The sequence below is a fragment of the Vicugna pacos genome, chromosome 11 (assembly GCF_048564905.1).
Source record: "Vicugna pacos chromosome 11, VicPac4, whole genome shotgun sequence".
Lineage (NCBI taxonomy): Eukaryota > Metazoa > Chordata > Mammalia > Artiodactyla > Camelidae > Vicugna > Vicugna pacos.
Window position 1 is genome coordinate 74,107,845 of NC_132997.1, and position 24,967 is coordinate 74,132,811.

The window sequence follows — 24,967 nt, forward strand, 5'->3', positions numbered from 1 at the left end:
TTCTGTTTCTGTTGCATGCCAGCTAGTTCTGCTTTGAATGTTAGAGCATGAGGAGTTCTGGGGATCATTGGATATAATCAGTCTCCATCAAAATCAGTCTTTTAACAATACAGATACCTGGGGCAGTTTATAAAAGTGAGGCTTGAACATGTTATATATTTTCAAAATGTAACAGAAGAGGGTTTTTAGTTTTGTTTTATTTGTATGTTTGCACTTTTAAAGGTCATTTATTCAGCAGACCTTTTTTTTTCTAATTTTGTCAGAAGACACATAAAATTTACAGTCTTAATTTTTAAGTGTATGGTTTTTCAGTGTTAAATATATTCACATTGTTGTGACCCTAAGAGGTACCTTATTAACCCATTAAAACACAATTGGTGCTATCCTAATCTTACATTTTTTTTAATGAAAAACATGGAACTTGTACTCTTTAAGGGACTTGCCCTTCTCACACAATGAGCTGCCCTTAATACTCATGATTCCAAACCATTATACTTGTCTCTATACCACTTGGCATTCTTGGCTCAACCTAGAATTAGAATGAGGGTTTTACAGGGGGCAAAGTGGGTGGGAAAGAATAAATTAGGAGTTCAAGATTTGCAGATACTAACTACTATGTATAAAATAGATAAACATTATTCTCTACACCAGAAATTGACACAACATTGTAAACTGACTATACTACAGTAAATATTAAAAAAAATGATGGATTTAATCTAATAGTTTTCTTTTAGATTCACTTTTAACTAAGTCTCAACTATTAATATTTCACTCGAATAAACTTACATTACTTTTTAGGATGAGAATTAAATCTATATGAAATTGACAGTAAAGAAATGACATTTGAGGCATATTGCTAAGTAGAAGTTGGCATTTTGACTCAATGCTGAAAAAGGTGAATCTTGAAGAGTAGAGAATATCCCAAGTTTCAGAGACAATTAGATGGATCTGGCCTGGTTTAAAATCCCAGCTCTTCTAATTTCTTACTACATGATCTTAAACAAGTTATTGAACTTTTCTGAGCCTCAATTTTCTTACCTGTGAAGGGAGGCTTATGCTACCTACCTTATGCTGCGAGGCTTAAATGAGATTCTATATGTAAAATACTTAGCGCTGTGCTATATTAGGCTCTTTGCAAATACTCAATAAATGAAAGCTAGGAGTGGAAGCACCTGGCAGGAGTTAATTTGGTGTGAGAGATGAAGGGAGAGTGAGAAAATCAGACTGAAAGTTGTGGAGGAAGCTGTTTATATTAATTAGAACTCTGAAAACGAGGCAGATGAGTTTATACTAAACTGTGACACTGGACAGCCGATCTTGTTTTATCTCTAAAGTCAGAGACGTAAAAGTGTTGGAAATTAAAACTGAGACCTGGAATGCTGCTTTTCTGATTCCTTGGTCCAGTTTCAGAGAAATATTATCAAACTAGTCCTCATTGTTTATTTTCATAGACTAAGTGGAATAAAAGTTGTTAGAAAGTACAAGATGTTCAAGATTTAAAAAATACAAAGTTACATAGAATTTATCTTCCTTTCTGTTGTAAACAGTTTTTTGTATTTTCAAGGTTGGAATTTTACATGCTTTGAATCTGTAGATTTTTCTTTTTACGTGGGGTAGTTTGAATAAGATAGTGTTAGAGCTAAGTGAGCTGAGTGGGATTGTGGGGATGTGTGGTGTGTGCTATATGATTTACTATATGATAACAAAAGTAGAATTTGCCACTTTTAAGGGTTATACCACAGATTTGTATGATTTCAAGAATGGAGATTAAAAACTTCAAGAGAATATGAGAAAAGTTGGGATATAGAAGATCCCATAAAAATGACAAAAAACTCAGGACACCGATAACTGCTTATTTAGATGCATAGTCTGCTGTCTCCCTCGTTCACCCAAAAAGAAACCAGGAATAGCTGTCAAAAAACATATCGCTTCATTTTTTGAGAGGAAAAAGAAAATTTGTGTTACAGAGATCCTTCATGTGAACTACTAGGTATCTTTTTGGTTTGTGTTGGTGTCAGCTCCCCAATCCTCCTTTAGATCCTCTGTCTGCGAAAACACTGCACTGCGAGGTGGTGCTGCGGGGTTGTGAGTTTGTCGTTATTGTTACGTTGTTTCTACAAAAGAAATACATTCCCGTTGTAATGAGAAGAATCTCGTCTGGACTGACTCCTCTCAGTTCCACTCCGGGGAAACTTGTTTCTACTGGGCCTTGACAAACGTTTCTTTCCTCTCACCCTCCTTTAAAAGAGCATCATGATGTGGTGCGTTTTCTCTCACTTGGGGAATGAACACTTCTGTCTTCTGCCTAAGCAGTGGTTTTTTGTTTTTGATTCTGGTTTTGGGTTTTTGTTTTTTAGTCTAAGTCTATCATTGTCCTGGTCATTTGAAAGGAATTAGAAATTTCCACCAAAGAACAATGTAGATTTTAGTCTCCCACCTGACAGATACAAAAACAAAAAAAGAAATAGCCCAGACTCGCTGACTTGTCATGAGCTCTCATGTAATCCTGGCCTTCTGAAATGTCAGTTATGCCTTTAAGGTCAGATCTCTTAAGTCGTGAGTCCAGGGACAGACTCGTTTTCGGTTCAAATCAGCCCTGGGCAGAGGTCTGTCCTCTTTGTCTGAAATTATTACATTATTTCCTAAAGCCTATTTCAAAGTGTTTTCCAAGAATCCTTAGTTATAGTACTCCTTACATTAATAATATAGGCTTGCATTCTCATCAAATCAGTATTTAGTTATATCATTTAGGGTTATTTCTTCTGCTACTTAAGGAGCTATCGTTTTTAAAAGGCATGCCGTTCAGTCCAATATCCCCTCTTTCACAGCCTCTGAACCCTCCTTCCTTTTGTTTGTATTAATTAACAAGTGTAATATGTTTGGTCTTGCATGCATAGTCTTACCTGGGTTGATAGAAACAAAAATCAATTGGTTGTGGGGAGGGGAACTTTTGCAGAAGTAAATAGTTTGACAGAAGTGTCTGTTTTTGTGAGTCTATTGTATTCCTCCAGAGGAGATGGAAGCATTGGACTGTTGTGCTTAATGACCCCTTGCTCTGACTTCTGACTCACCAAGTAACTTTCTGACTATATATTGGCTTCCCAGCTACATTTGCCTCTAGGGTAAAAATATGTTAAAGAGTGAACATGAAGCACTCCTTGATAATTATGTTTGTTATTGTAATTTAATAAGTTTGACAATCTGGTTAAATTTAAGAGAAACAGGAGGTACAATATACAAAGTCTTAAACTGCTTCTACTCGGAATAATAGCCTGTAATTAAGCCTTGAGATACAGAAAAGCTAGCAAATTATGACTTCATGTCCACTGAGCACCCTCTGAAGCACTTCTTCCTTTTCCCAATTTACGTTACTAATTCATAATTTTTTGTTCAGCCCTACTTTCAGTGAACTTGGTTAAGAACACGGTGAACTCAGAAAGCTCTCACAAAGGGATTACATATGTTTTGTGTTAGATCAGTAGTTCTTAACTATTCTTCCACTCCACACCTGAACAATGCCATGTTGCCATCAGCAAGAGTGGCTCACTGAGGAATTTTACAGGTTGAAGGGATAGATACATCCTGGATTTGACACACACGCAGCACCCCCGCCCCCCACCCCCTGCCCAACATACACCATCCCCCACTACCCTGATCGTTGGGGAGTAATAAATAGTTCTTCTTTACCCCATTTTTGAAAACTTTTTCTGTCTAAATCCAAATTGAGATCATTTGGATTTCAGCCACCTGGAAATCAGGTATTAAACTGCCTGATTTTAAGTCACTTTCTATTCTGTGATCTTATGAATTTCATTTCTCACTTTTCTATGTCACCCTTGCCTACCTTCTTACTGCTCCTCCTAGCTCAGTTCCAGGGAAAGAAAACTTGATTGTTCAGTAGTTTACTGCATGACAACTATACATGGCCTTTTAGATAGTGAAGAAAAACACCATGCTTACCTCCTCCACTACACACACACACACACACACACACACACACACACACAGATGCACACACAAAATTTTGTCCTGGTTCTTGGAGTATTCCTGTATTCAGGAAGATACAGGAAGGGAAGATACACAGGTGTGAAATAGCCAAGGGTAGAAGCATTTCCTAGTGTAGAGCCTGTCAGCAGATTTAGCCAGGCCTTTGAACATACTTACATTTTCTGAGCTTAAAGGGACAGAAATAAGGAATTAGGGAACATAATTTCAAATTATTGTCTAGCAAAAAATACAGCTCTTATTGCCTTTAGGGAGGCTAACGATGCATTTTTCTGTTTTCTTGTATTTGAAGAGAAGAATCAAGCCAAATTAACTTACAACTCTTAATTATTTGGTCTACTGTCTCTCAAGTGTTGTCTCAAGCATTCTCTCCCTTTCTGTTTTCCTGGGACTACCTTTTTCTGCTTCTAAGATTAGCTCCTATCCAGACATCATTCACTGTCTCTATCAATCTTTTATGGTCAAAAAATATATTTCAGTCATCAGTGATGCTGACTTGCCATCAAGCAGTTTCATCAGTAGTTACAGAGTTAGATACTGAGAGACTACCTGAATCCATCAGTCCCAAATTCTAGACTCTTAAAATTGTCATTTCAGCTCTCTGCCACATCTCTTCTCTATTTGATCTTTTACCCTAAGAGAACATAAGCACTGACCATCTACCATTTATATTAACCACAGGAATGCTTTCCTTTGGGAATTTAAGTACCGTGGTATTGACTAAGTAGGAAGCTCAGCTGTGTCTGACCTCTGACCTAGAAAAACATCACTGAGTAAATCATTAAAGATCCGGTTGTGAAGCAACACATCATTCTTAAACTGTGCCTTTCAGAGTTTTTATGAATATTATCTTATCCTTCTACCACACCCTTAAGAATTAGGCATTGAACTGGGGTTAGAAAGACAAAAGTGGTCAAGGTCATGCAGGCCATTTCTCATCAAGGAGAAAGACTCAGAACTAATCCAGGTAGTTGGAAGTCAAGGTTCCCTCTTCTTCAGCCCTTCCTCCCCTTCACCAGTCCCTAGGATCTTACTTCTTTGGTGGTGGTGATGAAGTATTTCTGACTGATAAATAATTCACTTAACTATTGCAGAGAGTCCTGCTATTGAGAGGAAGGAACATGAAATCACACAAGTGATTTCAAAGTCCGTAATGAATTATTGTTCTTGTAAAAATCTAATATAGTCAGATGTGAAGGACATACTGTGATGCCAGCTGTAATCACTGAACTAAAACAGTGCTTCTCCTTAGGTCGAGTTGCGTGAACAATCTACAGGAGAGAAGCTCCACCCTCTAATTTCCCTGCTTACTGTCTGAGTACTCTAAATTAGGGGCAAATGTTGTATTTAGGCTCTACTGAAGGTCTAAGGCTATCTGAATAATTGAATAACTAGATGCAAAGATAAAAACCAACTGTTTTAAAACTCAGGCAAAAAATTGGCTATCACTCTTTTTTTTTAACATGAGGAAAATAATAATAAAATTAAACTTCAGGAAGTTGACATTGATTTTTAAAATTAAATAGTCAACTAATATGAAATTAAAATTCATCTAAACCTAGGTCCTATTGAGAAAACTTCCTGAGAAAATCAAACAAGGTAGGAATAGGAAGCTGGATAATTTAGAGGTACAGTCAAAAGTAATTTTATTACTACAGTTATAAAGTTAGCTATTATAGCAGGGCCCATTTAATGGCCCCTGGACAAAGGTTAGTATTAGTGTGAAGGTTCTCAGACTGAAGGGAAGCTGCTAGTGAGCTCATGCCTGAGTGTTCAGTTGCCTACCAGGCATCTCAGATTCAAAATCTTATAAACATTTCAAATCAACGTGTGCAGGACTGAGCTCATCAGATACACACAGCCACAAGCTTCATTACCTGTGTTCCTATCTCAGTAAATGGTGCTGCCCAGGAAGAAAACCCAGGAAACATCCTTGATGCTCCCTCTCCCCCTCTTCTTTTTTGCTAAGAGGAAACAGAAAAGCATGAAATATGGCTCCTACTTATACGCTCAGGTAGCTTATATCCACTTGGAAAGCTAAGACAAAGACAAGGCAGGTTAAGTCAGTAAAAGATTAAAATTACAGGATAAATAAGCAAGACCCCTTATAATTGCCAAAGACTTTTACAAACCATTATAGCTTAGGATTTAAGGGAACGATAGTCACTCCAGGTGAAGATAGTTTTAAGGTGGCCAAGGATGTAACTGACACAAGAGCACGCTACTGCTTGGGCTTGTGACCTATGGTGCACAAGAGCATTGTCCCTGATCTTTTTTTACCAGGAAAATACACACACAAATGACCCTCTGTTAATGTCTTTTTCTCTCAAGCAAGGTTGCCATTTGCAGTTTTCATCTTTTCATCTCTCGAGCTTCCCCAAACCACTACTGTAAGTGCCTTTGAAGGTTGGTGTAGCCTGTGTCCACCCACCTGATGCTGCTTTTCAGCATCAAAATGCTGCACTGAATTGTGCCAGGTTAGAGTTCAGTGGGTGCTAACAGTGTGTCTTTAGTGTACCTTGCTGTGAAGACACCACTTCCCCCTCCCATAGTGCTGGGAAATAAATACCTACCGATGGTTGGTTGAGCCTCAGGGACTAGTTGAGCCATGTTGCCACAGTCATTGCTTCAGAGCTGGTTGCATGGTCCTTTGGAAGATCTTACATTAGTTTGGGGTGATTAAAATATTGAATCACTATTAAGTTATTGAAAATTTGGGACAGCAGCAGATCCTAGGCTTACAATCATAAAGCAAGTTAGGTATCATCTGTGGATTAATCATTATTCAGTTTTTTATTCTCTGTGAGCATCACTTTAGAAAAAAGTGCTTTCTCAGTTTTTCTTCAGAGAGCACTCTGCCCTTTTATTGGGCACATGCCTTGATTTCATGAATCCCAAGGCATATTGTTAACTCCAAACACCAAACCCTGCTCCCAGAGCATAGCCACAGGCATGAAGCAGTGTCCAGAACATCCTCAGACTTTGGTGATGAGTGTGCTGCTTCATTCAGTTGGAGAGAACTATTTATCTCTTCAGTCTTGTCTACAGTAAGATGCCATGATATTTTTTAATCTTTCTCATAGATGTTTATCAACAATTTTTTTTGCACTTATATTCTTTGATGCATTGAAAACCCAGTAATAACCCACTTATTTGTGGTCGGCTATCTCAGAAACATCAGGAAAACACCCAAGAGCCAAAAACTGAGGAACAAAGTCCTCTGGACATAACCACAGGGACCTCTTGGAGGGGGTCCTTCAGCAGGGACTCCAGAATTCCCCATGGGCTGCGAAGTCTGCAGCTGTAGGAGGAGTTTAAATACCCATGTATATCTCATTGAATCCAAGAGTTGAAAGTGACTGCTAAGTCACTCACCCAAGGGTGTCACTTGTGTCTTTCCTTCTCTGAAGGAAGGGAGGGGCTTCTTCCTGTTGACCTTCCAGGTATTTCCTTTCTAAAACTTTTTACTGAAGGACAGTATATAGACAGAAAAATACACGTATCATAAGTATCTTGTTCAGTGAGTTTTTTTTCCAGTTGCTTTTGGTCTTTCCTTCTCTTTGTTAGATTTTGGCCCCTCCTTCTCTTTGTTAGATTTTGGCCCCATAACCAGCATGTACTTTAAAGTTCACCATCCCAATGCAGCTGTTATAATACTTCTATAATAATCTTTTGTTCTTGGTTTATTCACAATGCAGTGATCAGTCTCATGTTTGAGGTAGGCATTTTCTAAGACATTTCTAGTTTTTCAAATCCGTAGTCTAATATAGGCCCTTTCGGATACCCATGGCACCACACAATAAAACTGCTCTTTTGCTAGTTGTGAAAATAAAAATACAGTGTAACCTTTTCTCTTGCAAAGCAGTTTAGATTAAACAACAGATATGATTAATAGTTTCTTGGTTTTATTTCATTTCGTTTTGTATTTAGGCATGTTTCAGCTTTATTCACCTACTTGGTCTTAAAAATCTCCATGAGTCAGGAACAGAGAAAGTAAAGTTGAGCACCTGCTGCTTTGTGCTTTATGAAAATTATCTAATATCTCACAACAATCCTTTGAAATACTGATATTCAGTTCCAACTTACAGAAGAGCAAACCAAGAGAGGTTAAGTAATTTGCCTGAGATCCTATATAGATAGCAAATGTCAGAGGTAGAATATAGGCTTTTCATATTCTACAATCTATGTTTATTCCACTAAAATCACACTGCTTCAGAGGCCAGAAGAGGGTGGGGAGGTAGGAGGCTGATGTAGGCTGTCTAGGGTGTGGCTTCCTATAAAGGCACCTCGTAACTGGGAGATAATCAGAGATCAGAGCACATCAGCTGCATGGGCTTAGTAAAAATCCCAACATCCAGAAACACAAAACAGCTCTTGAAAACACTTGGCTGTCTAAGCAGAAATTGCCTTTAGCCTGTCCTGAATCCAGTATCATCCTTCCCTGCCATCCCCACTGTCCAGGTTGAACTCTAAGAATTATCCTAGATAATATACAGAAATGGTTGGAAAGGGTCCTTGAATGTAGATTTGGCTTCCTGTGGATTATTGTAAAATGTTTATTGAAGATCGAGGAGAATGTAACAGATGGGGCTTGACAAGACAGTACTACCACCTTGCATTGACAGAGCCTTATGGTTTACAATGTGATTTCGTATCTGCTTCCTCATTTAGAGGCTGGGAGTTAGGAATTGCTTGCCGTTTCATTTTTCATCCGAAGTGTGAGGTTATTGATCTCTATTCATTCCTCCACACCCCAAAAGAATAGAAGGATTCCTGCATCACTGTTTGCAGAATTATAAAGTCTAGTCAATCGGTTAAGCTGAGAAACCATGTTAAAACTATCATGTCACTAAGTATTTCTAAACCAAGATTTGTAATACAAGGTGTCTGAGTTTTTGTCAGTGTTGTGGACTTATGGACCAATGACTACTTAACAGAAAGACCCAGGCCTAAAAACAAAAGTATATATTGACCAGCTGGAGTTAATAATATGGCCAAAATTTTATTTTGCAAAAAAAAAATTTATTTTCAATGATACTTCTCTCTTTAAGATAAAAATTATTTATGAATAATCACATTAAAAGTATGAAGGTTGTTATCACTAAAAATTGAGAATGTAACAGAGCTGGTCTTATATTTTAAGTAAATGGTCTTCATTTATTGAATAAAAAGCATATGGGCACTTAGAAGCAGTTTTGTTCAGAGTGTCCATTCTCTTTACAACATGAGTAACACTGGTGAATTTCAAAATGTAAAAATGGTTCTTTGGACAACGACCATACTAATTTCTTCTTTCTCTTTGTCTGTCTAGTGAGAACTCAGCAGAGGCAATAGCAGTAGATTCTAACAATCAGTCGAAGTCCCCACTGGAGAAGTTTATGGTCAAACTGTGCACTCATCATCAGAAGCAGTTCATCCGTGTTCTGAACGATCTGTACACTGAATCTCAGCCAGGCACCGAGGACCTGCGACCTTCTGATTCTGGAGCAATGGATGCCTCCACCTGCAATGCTGGCTGTGCCCAGCTCGATACCAAACATAAGGAAAAGGATACTGTGTGTCTCAATATGAAGTCTCCTACTTCTGTAGATTTGTTCTTAGACTCATCAGGCTCTCACAGCCCTCCACACTTGACAGAACAGACCCTAAAGGAGCCTCCTCCTGAAACAAACTCCGTAGATGGAAAAGAGAATACCTTGACTATTGTCCAGAAAGATTCCTCTGAACTTCCAACCACTAAGCCTAATTCTGGTAGTTCAATGGATAGTTCCACTCTGGAATACCTCACTGCATCTAATTCTTCCTCATTAAACTTCCACCATATCTCTAAGATCTTGGAGGGGCCAACCACTGGACAGGAGCAAGACACAAATGTGAAAGTATGTGAGGATGGTAGAGACCACGTGCAGAGTTCAGCTTTAGTAGAAAATCTCATTGCAGGAAAAGTGACAGCTGAGAATAGTGAAGAGAGCAACAGTTGTATTGTTTCTCAAAGAAATTCGTTCAAAGCTTTATCGGAAGAGGCTTGGGACTCAGGGTTTATGGGGAATTCACCTAGAACTGCTGACAAAGAGAATGCTTTACAGGGTGGCTCAAAAACACCTTTACGCCAGGACTTAGAGGCAGGTGAACAAGATTCAAGGCCAAAGCAAGAGAACCATCTTCACTCACTGGGAAGAAATAAGGTGGGTTACCATTTACATCCCAGTGATAAGGGCCAATTTGATCATTCCAAAGATGGTTGGTTAGCCCCCAGCCCCATGCCACCTGTCCACAAAGCACCTAATGGACATTCACGAACCAAGATGTTATCAACCTCCATTAAGACAGCTCGGAAAAGTAAAAGGGCCTCAGGGTTGAGGATAAACGATTATGATAACCAGTGTGATGTCGTTTATATCAGCCAGCCAATAACAGAATGCCACTTTGAGAATCAAAGATCAATATTATCTTCTCGGAAAACAGCCAGGAAGAGTACTCGAGGATACTTTTTCAATGGTGACTGTTGTGAACTGCCAACCGTTCGCACACTGGCCAGAAATTTACACTCCCAAGAAAAAGCAAGCTGCTCAACACTGGCATCAGAAGCGGTGGTCACGCCTAAGCAGACCCTTATTGTTTCAGCACCTCCACCTGCAGTAGAAGTGCAGCATCCCAGAGAAGACAACCCTGAAGAACCTAGTAAAGAAATAACCTCCCTCAAGGAAGGAGACAGAGATGAGTCATCTGAAAAGGAATCTCAAGAGCCTGAGGTTTGCCCAATGACGAGTAACGCAAACCCAAGCAGCTCCCCTAGGTCCAAGGAAACAACAGCCTCCAGCCTGGCACGGCCTCTCCCTGCTCAGCTTCCCGAAGAGGACCTGCCAGAAGGCAGCCCCGTAGTCTCAGCTCCCACAGAGAGTAGGATATCTTCCCCTGAACTAGACCAACAGTCAGTTGACCTGCTGGATACAAAGGAGATGAGCATACCCGAAGATTGTCACCTGCTTCCTTCTACTGAGAGCATTTCTGAGGGAGGCAGTGAGGATGTTGCTCCTAGGCCTCGTTCTTCTCCAGAAACAATCAGTAGAGAGGAGAGTCCTCCATGCTCAGAAAATCACAGTCCCCAAGTGGGCTTGGAGCCTCCTGTGAGCCCGAAAAAAGCTGAGGAAGATCAGAGCATCAGTACAGAGGCCGAGACTGGTGACACTCAGGAGCTAGACACTGACCCACTCTTGAAGGAAAGCAGCACTTTTTCTAATGAAAACCCCAGTGAAATGGAGGAAAGAGGGGCAGCAGGTGGTACAGGAAAATTCGAGGGAGAGGACAGTGATGTAAAACCTCCTTCAGAAAAAGATATGTGCGATCAAAACATTGACTCACCTGAAGAGAATTTGGACAAAAAGAAGAAAGGTAAAAAATTCCCCGAGGCCTCTGACAGGTGCCTCAGAAGTCAACTTTCAGATTCTTCCTCTGCCAAGAGGTGCCTACGAAATCAAAGTTCAGATTCCTCCTCTGCTTGTCCTGAGATCAAGGTTTCTAAAACTCCCGGTGTAAGACGTTCTAAAAAAGAAGGGTATCCTGGTGGGACAACACCTGACGGCTTTCCCACTGATGATTTCCATACAAAAGCCCTGGAGGACACAGAAAACCCAAATGTCAATGGGAATCCCTCTGAGAAAGATGCTGAGGAGGAAGGCATAGGAGGTGGGATAATCACCAGGCAGACTTTTAAAAACATGCTAGCAAAAGAAGTCAAGGGGGAAGAAGGAGGTATTTTCCCCAGCAATGATCCCATAACCACAGCTGGCCAGCCCCTGCCTGGAGAGAAACTGGAAATCTATGTTCAGTCTAAGTTAAGTGAGAACAGTACTCAAGACCTCTCTGAAAGTATTCCTTGTACTTTCCCAGAACAGTCAAAAGAGAAGCCAGGACCTGTTCCTGCACAAGACACAGAGGAGGTTGTTAATGAGATGGATAGTGCAGACAGCCAGCATAAAGATCATGATAGTGATGTGCCGTCTAACACACTTGGGGTGTCAAGTAATGGAAGTGATGACACTGCTGGGCCCCCAAAATGGGTACCGAGGCTTACAAGACTGACCTCTTCAACCTACAACCTAAGACATGCTCATCCTTTCGATTCCTTGGATACAGTAAAAGTGACTTCAGAAAAGGAAGCAGTACAAGAAAAGCCAATCTCAAAGGAAAATGAAGCTTCAGAGAGTGGAGATCCCTTAGATGAGGATGATGTGGACACAGTGGTAGACGACCAGCCAAAGTTTGTGGAATGGTGTGCCGAGGAGGAGAACCAAGAGCTTATCGCCAGCTTCAATGCCCAGTACATGAAAGTTCAGAAGGGTTGGATCCAGCTGGAGAAAGAGGCCCAGCCAACACCCAGAGCAAGGAACAAGTCAGATAAACTGAAGGAGATTTGGAAAAGCAAGAAAAGGTCACGGAAATGCCGAGGTTCACTGGAAGTTCAAAAATTTTCTCCTGTTCAGATGCTGTTTATGACAAACTTTAAATTATCTAATGTTTGTAAATGGTTCTTAGAGACGACTGAAACCCGGTCTCTGGTCATTGTGAAGAAGCTCAATACTCGTCTTCCAGGAGACATCCCACCTGTCAAGCATCCTCTTCAGAAGTACTCTCCTTCCAGCCTGTACCCCAGTTCACTACAGGCTGAGCGCTTGAAAAAACACTTGAAGAAATTTCCCGGAGCTACTCCTGCCAAGAACAATTGGAAAACACAGAAGCTCTGGGCTAAATTTCGAGAGAATCCTGACCAAGTGGAGCCAGAGGATGGCAGTGACGTTAGCCTCAGCCCCAATCCTGAGGACAGTGTAGAGCAAGTCAAGGAAGGTAGAAATAGCCATCCTCCCACAAGCTCGCCTACGCCAGCCAGTACCCGGATCCTTAGGAAATATTCCAACATTCGAGGAAAGCTCAGAGCCCAGCAGCGTTTGATTAAGAACGAGAAAATGGAAAGCCCATTTGGTCCAGCTGTGGAAAGTAAACAAAGTTGTAAGAGTGTATGCATCAACCCTCTGATGTCCCCCAAGCTTGCCCTGCAAGTAGATGCAGATGGGTTTCCCATTAAGCCCAAGAGTACCGATGGAATGAAAGGAAGGAAAGGGAAGCAGATGTCTGAAATCCCACCAAAAGCAGAAGTTCAAAATAAACGCAAGAGGACAGAAGGCAGCAGCACTCAGGACAGGAAGGACAAGGGACCTGCAATGAAGGCCAACAAAGAGAAGCATATTGATGGAGCCACCAAAACCCCCGCTGCAAAGAAGCCAGCTACAAGGGACAGAATCAGCCAACTGCCCAGAAAGACGTCTTTGAAAGAGAATAAAGTGAAGACCCCTAAAAAGTCCCTTGGAAAGAGCTGCCCTCCCTCCAGGAAAGAAAAAGAGAACACAAACAAAAGACCCACCCAGCCCTCCACCTCGGAGACAGTGACAAAACCTGCAAAGCAAAAGGGGGCCGGTGCATCCTCTTCAAGGCCACAGAAAGCCACAAGTAGGAAGCAGAGCAGTGGAAAGACTCGAGCCAGATCCTCGACGAAAACCCCAGAGAACAGTGCAGCCCAGAGAAAGCGGAAGCTAAAGGCAAAGCTGGACTCTTCCCACAGCAAACGGAGGCGGTTGGATGCAAAGTGATTGGAAGGGCGGTAGCCAAGAGTTAAAACTGTTCTATAGAAGTAACCCTTTATTTTGCATTAACTAAATCTGCTTTTATAAGCTTATCAAGCCTTTCAACCCTGCAGTTAATGGAGAATACCACAATTTAAGATGTCAGAAAATGCGTCTCAGTTGGAGAAGGGAACTTGCAGAGTCTTTCTCTGAGGCTGAGTAAGGGAAGTTATATATTATATTCTGATTGTTCCTTGGGTTTTAAACTTGGAACCAAGCAGTTTTAGTTTTTAAAAGTACAGTGCCTTATTTATCCTTTTTGTTTTTAAATTTACAAAAGCTAAAAAGCTGATCTATGTGATTAAAGGCTTGTATTTTATACTTGATGCACAAGCACTTGTACTGTAGCCGAGAAGACCACCAGGATGCACATAAAAGTAGCTTTTCAGCAGCCACCCTGCAGTATCTGTACATGAACAGATGCTCTTCTTTGCAGAACCCAGCAGTGAACTTCCCTCTGTCTTGTTTGTTTGTTTAAAATGATATTTGAAAGCTAAACCAAATCATTTTTATGGTATGTGGAGAATGCAGAGGGAATTTATAATTATTATAAAGGATTAATATTTCTGTTGACCCCTTTTTAAAAATTCATATTCATTGTTGGTCACTCATCTCTGATCTTTTGTTATTTGAGAAAAAAATTTATTCTAAATTATGTGCCCATGGGACAAAAGGTGTGTCACAAGATGTTAATACTGATTTATGATCTCTAAAAATTACTCACATTCCCCAATTATTTGCATTACTGATTCTTACCATCCTTTTCATTTTTGGCCTTGCAAGCTTGCTAGCACGCTAACAAGATTTTCATCCTACTTTGGGGAAAAAATCTAGGATCCTTTTTTTCATCTTGTAGCTGTAATTTGACAATTAGGATGAGAGTAACTGTTCTAATTTTCTTTCTTGCCCTAAGTACTTCCATATTCAAAGAAAGCCAAAATGTTACTTCCAGGAATAGAAAAGTTTAAGACTGTGTGTGTGCATGTGTGTTTGGGTTCATTTGCATGTGGTTATCAGGCACAAATGTCTCCCAATCCCAGTTCTAGAGTAAATTTTTTCCTTCTCCATGCAGTGTAATAGGGTGTTCATGAGCTGGGTAACTAGCATAGGCCAGATGGCTTAAATGTAGCCCAAGGTCTCTATGAGCATTCCCCAAACCTCTTTGGCACCAGACTCAGGAAGGTCTAAACAGCACAGAATTATATAAAGTTCAGAGCAACCTTGTAGTTAAAGAAAGTAGCACCAACATCTCATAGTGGGGCCACACACACCCCTATACCAGGAGCTGATGTTCAGCTGGTATGTTCCAAGGTGAAATGTACATGTTTAGAGTTGGTGTCCTTTCTGATTGGTTGGCATCATACTAGTAGTTAATGCTTGTAGTATCACACCTGCCTCTGTCATGTCAGGCTCTGTACCATGGCTCAAAAGTGAGAGCCACAGTATTTGTAACTAATGTTGTTTTAAGGGCTGAGATAGGTGCATTGACTTTACCTTGGTGGCTGTAACATTGCTCCGTTATAACAGAGTGTGTACTTGACATCTCCATTGAGCCACTCTACCAATAAGGCTTCTCTAATATACTCTGTCACCAAAATAGGCTTGTATGGACAGCTGCTACTCTGTCCTTTTTATTTTAAAAAATTTCCATTTATATTGCTTCTGATCTGTTTAGATAAACCCAGATGTACCTTTTTTCATGCATTAGCTCATCCAAATCATAATAAAACAGATTTTCTACCAATTCTGTTAAAGATTTGCTGTATATAATGAAAACTTTGGATGATTGGATAGGACTGGAGAAAAGCATTTGATTCATGGGAAATTGGGAATTGTGTTTAACTTCATAGTAAGTGAAGTTTACTATCTTCAATGAAACCTTGATTTTTTTTTCTAATGTCTCCTCTATCCCATGAGTCTTTTTTTTTTTTTTAAATATCTTTGACTTTGACCATTCAGGAGCTACCTATGTTAATGAAACTGCTGAGTGTGTATGTATGTTGGCAAGCGTTTCTCAGCATTAAGTTGCACAGAAGCATTAATACGTTTTAAGTAGGTTCATTTAATCTATAAAAGTCGTTTTAAAGTTTTTAAAAAGAATCTTTTCATATAGTCGTCACTGGATGTTGTTTTTGTGGTGACTTAAATGGCTGAGGTTTGCTGATGTCAGGTGTGCTGATCCCTGTACATATGTTCAAGGTGCCCCCAGTGACTGCAATATAGACTGCCTTGTAAGGGTGCTTGGATTAAGTTAGAGAGAGGTGTGAGGCTGTAAGTGGGTGGAACTTTTCTAGTTGCAGGTTTGTAATCCATTCCATTACCTTTCTAAGTTCTTTTTCATTTTTAAAAGATTACTTCAGATGCTCATAGCCTTCTTTCCCATACTAGGCAACATCTGAGAAAAGGTATCAATGTGTATGCATTTATTTTATATACCTTAACAATGCAATGGATCATCTTAAAATCAACTTTATAATAGTGGCTACATTTAAATAGACTGGGATTCTACATAATTAGGACACTTGAAAGTTTAGAATTATTTTTATATTTATTGAATCTCATTTTTGCTGATTCAGTTACCTTTACTGATAGAAGAAAAAAAGAGCAAGCTTGAGGGCCAGCTCTGGAAGGCCCTTTTATTATAGCAGATGCTGGCAAACCTGTCTGCCAGACACCTCCAAGCCTAGGCTTGCTTTTGACCTAAGTCTCCCTTTGTTTCCTCTTCTCTTGCAAAGACCAGCTTCCTGTAGCCATTGTCACCGGGGCTTGCCGCCTGATACAGAGGCACTCTGTCCCACATACTGGACTCCAAATTAGAAAGGAATTCTGCTTCTGGGTCTGTACTCAGTGAAGTGACTGTTGGAGCTGGCGCTGATGACCAGGGAGCACTGGTATTTCCTCTGAGCTTCTGGAGGAGCTGGAAGATGCCTGGGAAGCAACCACTGAAGCTCTACCATAGCTCCCCAGAGCTGGGCCCTCTACAGGAGACCTGTTTTCTGTCTCCCATTTTCTGTCCCCTGAGGCTCCCTGGGTTTTGGAGGACAACGTGGGGACTGCTCCTTCATTTGGGGTCCAGAGCCTCGCCCCCAGCACTTCTTCAGACTTATAGCAATCTTGCAGCGCAGCAAGGAGGCCATGAACCTTTATTCTACTCTTGAGGCTCCTTATGTACAGATGTAACCTGTGATTGCTAACCCCTTGGATCCCTTAGGTAGCCAGTTCTGTTGTGTCTGTACTTCATTGAAGACTTCTACACAAACCTTATTAAAAAAAAAAATCTTAGGCTGTGGGTTTTGTGCCTCCTTCCTGCAGTAGTGTGGATAGAAGGGTGCAGTTAGTCATTCCTTCACAGATGTGGTGCTTTTAATGGGATTCACTATGCATCACATACCGTGAGGCTGAATTTCTCACTGTTCAGACAGGTCATCAGTAAAACACATCACTTCAAGACGGTTATTTTGAATTGAAGTTTGGACTCTTCCCTCCCTTGTGATTAATTCTGTAGTGAAGACTGAAGCTATCACTGTCACTTATGGACAACATTCCTTTTGATTAGTGGGGAGCCTAAGAGCCAAGTAGGAGAGGGCAACATGCTGCGTGGTGCAAGCTGAAGATGCTGTCCTGTCACCATCAGCAAGACAGTGTCTTGTCACTGCACCTGGGACTAGGCTGGAATTTCCCAAGGTGCTGGCCCATGGTGCCACACTGGCTCCTTTTGGTTTTAGCCCAGGCAGGCTGTCACTCTGCTTACAAATGATCTGTCGAAGGTCTGCAAAGTGTGGCTAATCGTTCTTCTGTAAATAAAAGTTTATTGGAATATAGCCATGCCCATTTGTTTATGTATTGTCTGGCTGCTTTCTAGCAGAACTGAGTATCTGCCACAGAGAACACATGGCCCACAAAGCCTGACAGATTTACTGTCTGGACCTTTAAGAAAAAGTTTGCTGACCCATGCTTGAGAAAATAATCCTTTTTCAGGTAGAAATCTGCCCTGATTTGTCTTCTCCTTTCTTCTGCCTCTTTTCCTCTCTGTCTTCTTTTCTTCTCCTTCCTCTTTATATTACCTCAGTTGAGTTCTTTTTACATTTCTTTATTTTTTCTTGTTATAAAAGGTAACACGCTATACAGCCACAGCACATCAGATACCATCTCCTGAAACTTGAGGTATCTCAGCCTCACATCCTGTGAGACTCACCCTTCACAGTAACCAAAATAAGGCCACCTTTAGCCTCTAGTCAGAATCTGTGAACAAACAGGAATCCAGAGTTCTCAAGGTGTGCAGCCTGGGCCTCTCCTTTACCAGTTTTTATCAGAGACCTGACTCTGGCTTGTTTATTACTAAAATAAGCCAAGATTTTGTTTCTTTCAAACTTAGTTGAGACTACTTCAGTTGGATGTTCAATTTTCTGAACCTCACATTTAGATATGGAAAAAGTCTTTTCACAGATGAGAAACAAGTCCAATCACAAAACCAAAACACTGTTGATTATATAATTTTTTTGGCCAGCTTCTAGGAAAATAAAAATGTTTTGGCACTGATATTTTTTTCAGTCACGATACTCTTCTTTCAAAATAATTTTATTAAAGGCAAGCCGATGACTGAAAAATAGAGGCTTGAAGTACTTTAGAGAGAATAATAGAAAAGTGGAGCATAATAACCTGACTGTGACTGAGAAGTTATAGGGTTATATCTTTAGATCAAATCCAGTCAACTTCCAAGGTGTTGTCCTCCCCCTCCTTAAAAACTCAAGGATAAGTTTCTGTGTTGTTTTCAAAGTGAAAGTGAATGTCGTATCAGTGAACAAGTTTTTGTTAGTGGCTCTAAAACAGTGACTATTTCGGTTGTTTTGAAACAGATAATTAACATTTTGAATTCTTAACTATGAATTTTTATCTTCCTATGGCTTAATATCTACTGAAATCCTGGAAATTTTTCTGAGTATGAAGTCACGTCCATGTCAGGCATCAGCAAGGCAATCCTCACATCTTAGCAGTGGGAGTACTCTACCCCATGCTTGCTCCCAAGCCCTTCTCAGGGGAAAAAAAGAAAAGAAAAGAAAAAGATTATTGTATTTAAAGCAAGCATGTTCCTGAAAAATGTAAACATAATTAACTCATCTTCAATATAAATAATAATAAAACAAGCAGAATTATGGGAAGCATAACTTTTGAGGCAGCCTTGAATATAGTTCATTCCTTGAAACGTCAGAACAAACCACTGTATTCTACAGTGGATCGATTGGAAGACTTGAAGGTCTGACCTCTTTTCTTTAAAGATATTAAATCACGCTCAGGCAGAAACCTAGAGCTCTCTGATGCTGCTCCCAGCTCAGGTCTTGCCATGCTGTCCTGGGGACCCAGGGAACCACCTCGGACACTTTGCAGGTGCTTTTGCCCTTAGAATTGAGCCAGAGCTGGCCAGTTCCTTCCATTACCTCCCCTTTGTCTGATCCTTTTCCCAGAGCCCTGGTGGTTTATGCTCAGTGCTCAGAGGGCCAGTTGTGCAGTTATGCTCGCCTGCGAGCCCGGTAACACACAGGCTTTCTCACCTGCCTGGAACCATTCTGTTTAACACGAGGTGGTCAGTAGGCAAACCACATGGAATTAGATTGCTCATTAAAAAAAGAACTATAAAACCATGTTTTTTTTTAAATGCCAGAGGTTGGAGGAATGCATTGTACCTTTTTTTAAGGGTTATGTTAAAAACAAACAAAGAAAAAAAGAGACCACATATGGCCCACATAGCCTAAAATATAAAATATTTGCTACCAGACCCTTTTACAGAAAGTAAACTGATTCTTGCAATATGTCATCCAAAATCAAATTGTGTGGCCAATTAGGCATAAATTTATTTTTCATGTAGTCCAGCAGTGCAGCATTCCTTTCCCTTTAGATTTTAGGGTATCTTGCCTGTTCATCTTAACATACAGCTACTGTTCCACGTTATTCCTGAGTAATGCTCATGTATTAAAGCCAGAAATGTATCTCCCTTTGTTGATTGAATATTTGTTGAATTGTGGACATACGATCTGATCTACTAGGATAAGTAGTTAAAGCTAAAAGTACAAAGTCTTTTACACTAAATGTACTGCAGTTGTCCTCATGTTTATGAGTCAGAGTGAACTTGACTCTCATTGGAGAGACATTCCTCTACAGCAGTGCTCCACACAAACGAATTTACTTGTGAACTTATAGCCTGGAATAGTGCCTCTCCCCAGCAGGCACAGGGCATGTTAGTTTCACCCCCAGAATTCCCCTTTTCTTTACAGTGTATTTGCAAGTTTATCGCTCCCCAAACTTTGGTCATTACTCATGAACATAAATGGCTGGTCTTTGCCTGTTTAAACCTCTAATCCAAATCACACATTCTCAACTCTGAAAAATACCAGCATAGTCGTCCATGACACCTTGTCAGCACACCAGCAGCTTTAGCCCGAAGCTCAGAGCTCTCTGGCCTGGCCAGGGGAGCCCGCGCCTGGTCAGGCCTGACTCACCTCATTTTGAGGACCCACCTTTGGCATCTTACCTCTTCCTCTCCTGCTTTTCCCCCTAGTCCCCTTCCAGGAGGCATCTCTGGGAAGTCTCTTACTTTTCAAGTGCTTCACTGAACATGTACATATCATATTAGAAGCGTTTTTCTCTTCATAACTGTTTTTCTTCTAGTATTTAGCCACTGGGTCCAAACGCTATTCAACTTACCAACTTTCTCACCCACGTTGTTTTCTATAATCTACTCTTCATGTTGTCTTGTAGCTAAAGCTGTAGTACTTGGGAGCTAGTTTGTGGAAAAGATGTTATACAAATAAGATTTGCATAATTTTGTATATTTATACCACAGGTAGGGATTAGTTTTAGAGCCACCATAGCTTAAGGTTATTAGTTTCACCGGTGATTTCTGCAGTTTTAATAGTTCTAGGAGACTGTGTGACTATGATTTCAAATACGTATATATAATACCTATTTATACGCACCACTGTGAAATTTATTTCACCGTGTAAATAGTGGTATTTTCCTGTTCAAATGCTTCTATAGAAAATATTTATTTTAACAAACAAAAAATAGCTGTCAAAAGGGCTTTCTAAGAAAGTATTCTTTCTAGAGACCCTGTCCTCCCCAGCTACATGCTCAGCCACTGAATCTCCAAACAACATAGTGAAGGCAAAAGAGCGGGGCCTTAAAACCCTCACTGTATTTGGGTAGATGCAGCGTGGATTGGGAACCTGAGTACATCCCCCTAGTGTCACCCCACCCCGGGACAAAGCAGGTCTCCCACAATCGGTATTGGCTGTGCCAGGCATGGCACCAGAACTTGCTTCAAGCAGCCCACTTTTGCACACACAGTTGGTACATTCAACTGTACATTTCAACAGCCCGTGCAGGGAGACCAGTCTTAGTTGTAACTCCAAGGAAATCCAAACCTGTACCTGTGGGGTATGGAGAAACCACTGGCTGACTAAGGAAAGCATTACGATGTATTTTAGTCTTTCTCACCTTTGTGAAAAACACCTGTTCGCACTCAGTCATTAACCATGGGAGATAAGCATGTTTCCTCCCGCACCTTGACCGTGCTCCTGAGCGCCTCAGCTCACCGCCTTCTCCCCGTCCCTGTCTCAGTAAGCTTCTGTGCAGATGTGGGCCAGCCCCTCCTATAGCCGATGGTGCAGAGTGAGGCCATTTGCTATAAGGTGTGTGCAGCTTTACTTCTCAGGAGTCCTGGTCTGCAATTCAGAGCACCCGTAGGTGTAATGGAACAGATGTTTTCCCATCATGTTCCTCCTCCCTGTGCCCCATTCCTGGACACCCCTGTCGGAGTCAAGATTCTCATTCTGCCTGGGTGGCTGAACTGGGAACTGCAGCTCCAGGACTGCAGAGAGTTTGGGGCTGGACACAGGGATTTGTGTCATCCATTTGAACCATCATTTGCATACTTACTTCTGGCCTCCCTTTGTCTTTTCTAAACAAACAAGGAGGACACTTGAACAGTAATGCTGGAGAATGTTTTTTCTAAGATACTGTTTGTAAGCAAATCTGACTTTAAGATGAAATGTGAATGGATAGCTAGGTGCCAGGGAATTTAGCACTGAATGAGACAGTCAAAAGTTTTTTAACCTTTGCAAGAAGAAATAAATTTTGCTCTCATCTAAATGTTCACAAGAAATAATGTTGTAAATAGTTTTTTAAAAATATTTATTACATGTGCTGTATGCAGATTCATGTTCTGAGTGATGTTGGTTTGCATTGTAGTATTGTAGAAAAATATATTTTGAGCAGTGGACTTCCTTTCATAACACAGTTCACACATGGAGAAAGAACAAAAACCAGCAGGTTGAGAGCTGTTTGGGGCATTTGATCTGTAATGTTACATCAAATCCAAGCTTTAATCGCCCCCTCTTCTCATCTGGTTATGTTATATATTATAATATATATATATGTATGTATGATAAACTGGTCAGTGGTCAGTCCCCAGATCTGCAGAGCAGATTTCCAGGTGTTCTTTCTGATGTGTTGCCCATAAGCAATAAGATTCTAGGTAATAACATTTATTCTGGGCTCCGCGTTAGCCCTTGTCTCAGAGGATAGGGTGGGGGTAGAACAGCTCTTGCTAAGACCTCTTGCCTTTGCTGGAGAGGTTGCTGTACTTGAATTTTTGCTTCTGTTTGTCTGCACGCTCCTCCACATCAAACAACTCTAACAATGGATGAGAGATCTGCCAGAACCAGACACACCAAAAATTTGGCATAGAGATTGAGAAATTATCAATTTTCCATGAATTTGTAGGGTTTACAGAATCTACTTGAGGCAAAGTTCATTTGGCTATATAGCATTAATATAAGAACTTTTCACATTAAAAATTTACTGTAAATGGCCAAGAAAAAGTTCTTTGACTGTATCTGACCTACGTTTAAGAGCTAGCCTGTTTCCTATATTTCTTCTCTGCACCTGGGTGTGAAATGTCCAAGCCCCCTTCGTGTCTGGACTTAAACCATTTAGGTCTGTGCAAAGCGGGCAGTTGCTCTTCCAAGTATCCCAGCGTGTCTAGTCCAACAGGTTTCTAAGCTGTTTAGCAGCCTCTCCTTGTGACCGTCCTGAACTTTATGAAAAATACCCCACACCCAGATAACCATTAATGAATAATGTAGTTTTTTAGGCTTTTGGAATATGTCTTCTCTTTTGTATTTATGATGATGGTGTTTGGAATTTTTCACTAGTGTTTTTCTAGCTTGAAGTGGGTGCATTAGGATAAAACTTTCCATTGCTGAGCCTGAAAGCAAGCAAGAGGAAAGAAACTGACCTATGTTGTATCATTGGGAAGGTGACTACTTCTTGTGGTGGTGGGAGGGCGGGGAGGGGGCCTTGTAGATTATATGGGGGTAAAATAGAATTCCGGCCTGAGGCTCCCGAAGTCTTATTACCTTGTAATAAATAACCCCTTTATTAGCCTCACTTAATCTCAATAGAAGCCTGCTGTTTACCCTCAGGGAACAAGTAGTTTTCAAAATTGAGCTCCTCCAAGGTCATTGGCCAATACCTGTGTACAGGCATTGGTCGTCTTTGTGAACTCATGGCATTATTTTCCCGTATGCATTATGATATTAAGAAATCAACCCCCACCTGTATGAAAAGCACAGCCCAGGGTCCTACTTTAGGCTAGAGTTAATGCCTTTGAGAGGCCAGGGGGTCACAGGAGGCCCATGCAATTTAACTGAAGCTCAGGTGCCATGTTGGGTTTTATTGTTTTTGGGCCACAACCCTTCAGAATGAGTTTAAGGGAGGGGCTGCTGATCCAACTATGGATCCAGGGAGCTCTAAGATGAATCTCTACCGTTCCTTCTAAGGTCCTTCTGGTTCTTCCCAGTGTTGTCATTGCCGAGGTCAATCTCGTAGTGGTTCAGATGTCTTGTGAGTCTTAGCCAGCAATCCAGACGCCCAAGGAGAGAGTCTCCAGAGGGCCTAGCTCCTTCCTGGTACCAAGTGTATTGCTCCTGGGCTGTGTAAAGGTGGTCTTTCCAAAAGCAATGAAATGAGAAATTCTGCAAATGGCGATCCAGATGACCAGCGTGTATCCCTTGGGCCCGGAATTCCCACCATGTTAGTGAGTGTAGGAAAATACTGTGTCTTCTATGGATGAAAATTCAATGTATGCTGTGAATTTGTTGGTTTGAAGCATTGAAAAATTTTCATTAGACAATGTTTACATACCTCACCTGAAGAACCTTTGAGAGTGTATATATGAAATTTAAAATATATTAAGTTGCTTTAAAACAATATGTATAGCTATAAAAGTTGGAGTTATTTTAAATTTGAATATGTACCAAGTCTCTTAAATATTGCAATCTTGTGGACCTTTTGTGCTTCTGTGTTTTACTTTCCTATTAGGCCCTCTAGGAAACTGTGTTCTTGTTACTGGTAAAGGGGCCCTCAATGAAATCCAAGCTTGGAAGGATTTCCTTTGTTGTTTCAGATTTTCTTGTTTGGTTTGGAGGGATGGGGTATGGAGCTAGAGGATGTGTGGGAGGGATTTCTCTAACATTGACATCTATTCCATGAGCTTTTTCTAGGCGCTTATTTTATTGCAGCGTATTAAACTTCTTTGATATTAAAAGTATGTTTGTGTCGTTACTGGAGAGGATGCAGAATGCATTGAAGCCCAGCATTCAACTTGTAGCCTAGGGCAAATTTGGTAAATTGACAGAAGGAACCAAAAAGCAATAGTAGGCCACCTATGTTGGGACTTAAAGGGACATTGCTAGATCTGTGGCCATTTTGTGAATTAAGCCTAACTTCAGGGAAAAGAAAAGGGTAGCTTCTTAAGAAGTCCCATGGCGGAGTTGGGAAGATGCCAGTGCTTCATCCTGAGGTGCAGGAAGCAACTGAATTCACACTTCTGACCTCAGGTATGCCACTGATAGATTAGGGGACTGTCTGCACAGCCACCAGGGAGAACCACCCCAGCTCTCTGTAGCCCATGTTGGAATGTGGCAGAAACTTGGCTGGAAATCCTTCCACTTACAGGCCTCATGACCTGTTTCATTATATTCTTTCAACTCTATTGGAGATGGGTCTGTTTGAGGATCCAGTGGACCAGTGATTCCCACAGAATCAACCACAATCTCATGAACAAGTTCACCTGACAGTGGCCATTGACATACAGAACTACACCCAGTGAAAACAGCCCTGCAGCTGGCAGTCAGGCTCCCTGTCTTAATTTGTATTTGGAGAATTATCTTGTTCCAGAGTAGAACTTTTCGGTGGTAAAATAGGTTTCTTTTCCCTCCGATACTCAT

At 40.8% G+C, this 24,967-nt stretch overlaps 1 protein-coding gene across 5 annotated transcripts in view; it reads left to right on the forward strand.

Annotated features, from left to right (window-relative positions):
* The window catches only part of LCOR (ligand dependent nuclear receptor corepressor), a 110,884-nt gene extending 86,603 nt beyond the window's left edge, over nt 1-24,281 (forward strand). For all 5 annotated transcript variants that reach the window (XM_072971705.1, XM_072971703.1, XM_072971707.1 and 2 more), the window contains one exon: nt 9,317-24,281. In XM_072971705.1, coding sequence (XP_072827806.1) covers nt 9,317-13,649 — 4,333 coding nt within the window. In that variant the 3' untranslated portion in view covers nt 13,650-24,281. The remainder of the gene's footprint in view (nt 1-9,316) is intronic.
* Nucleotides 24,282-24,967: the final 686 nt, after the last annotated feature.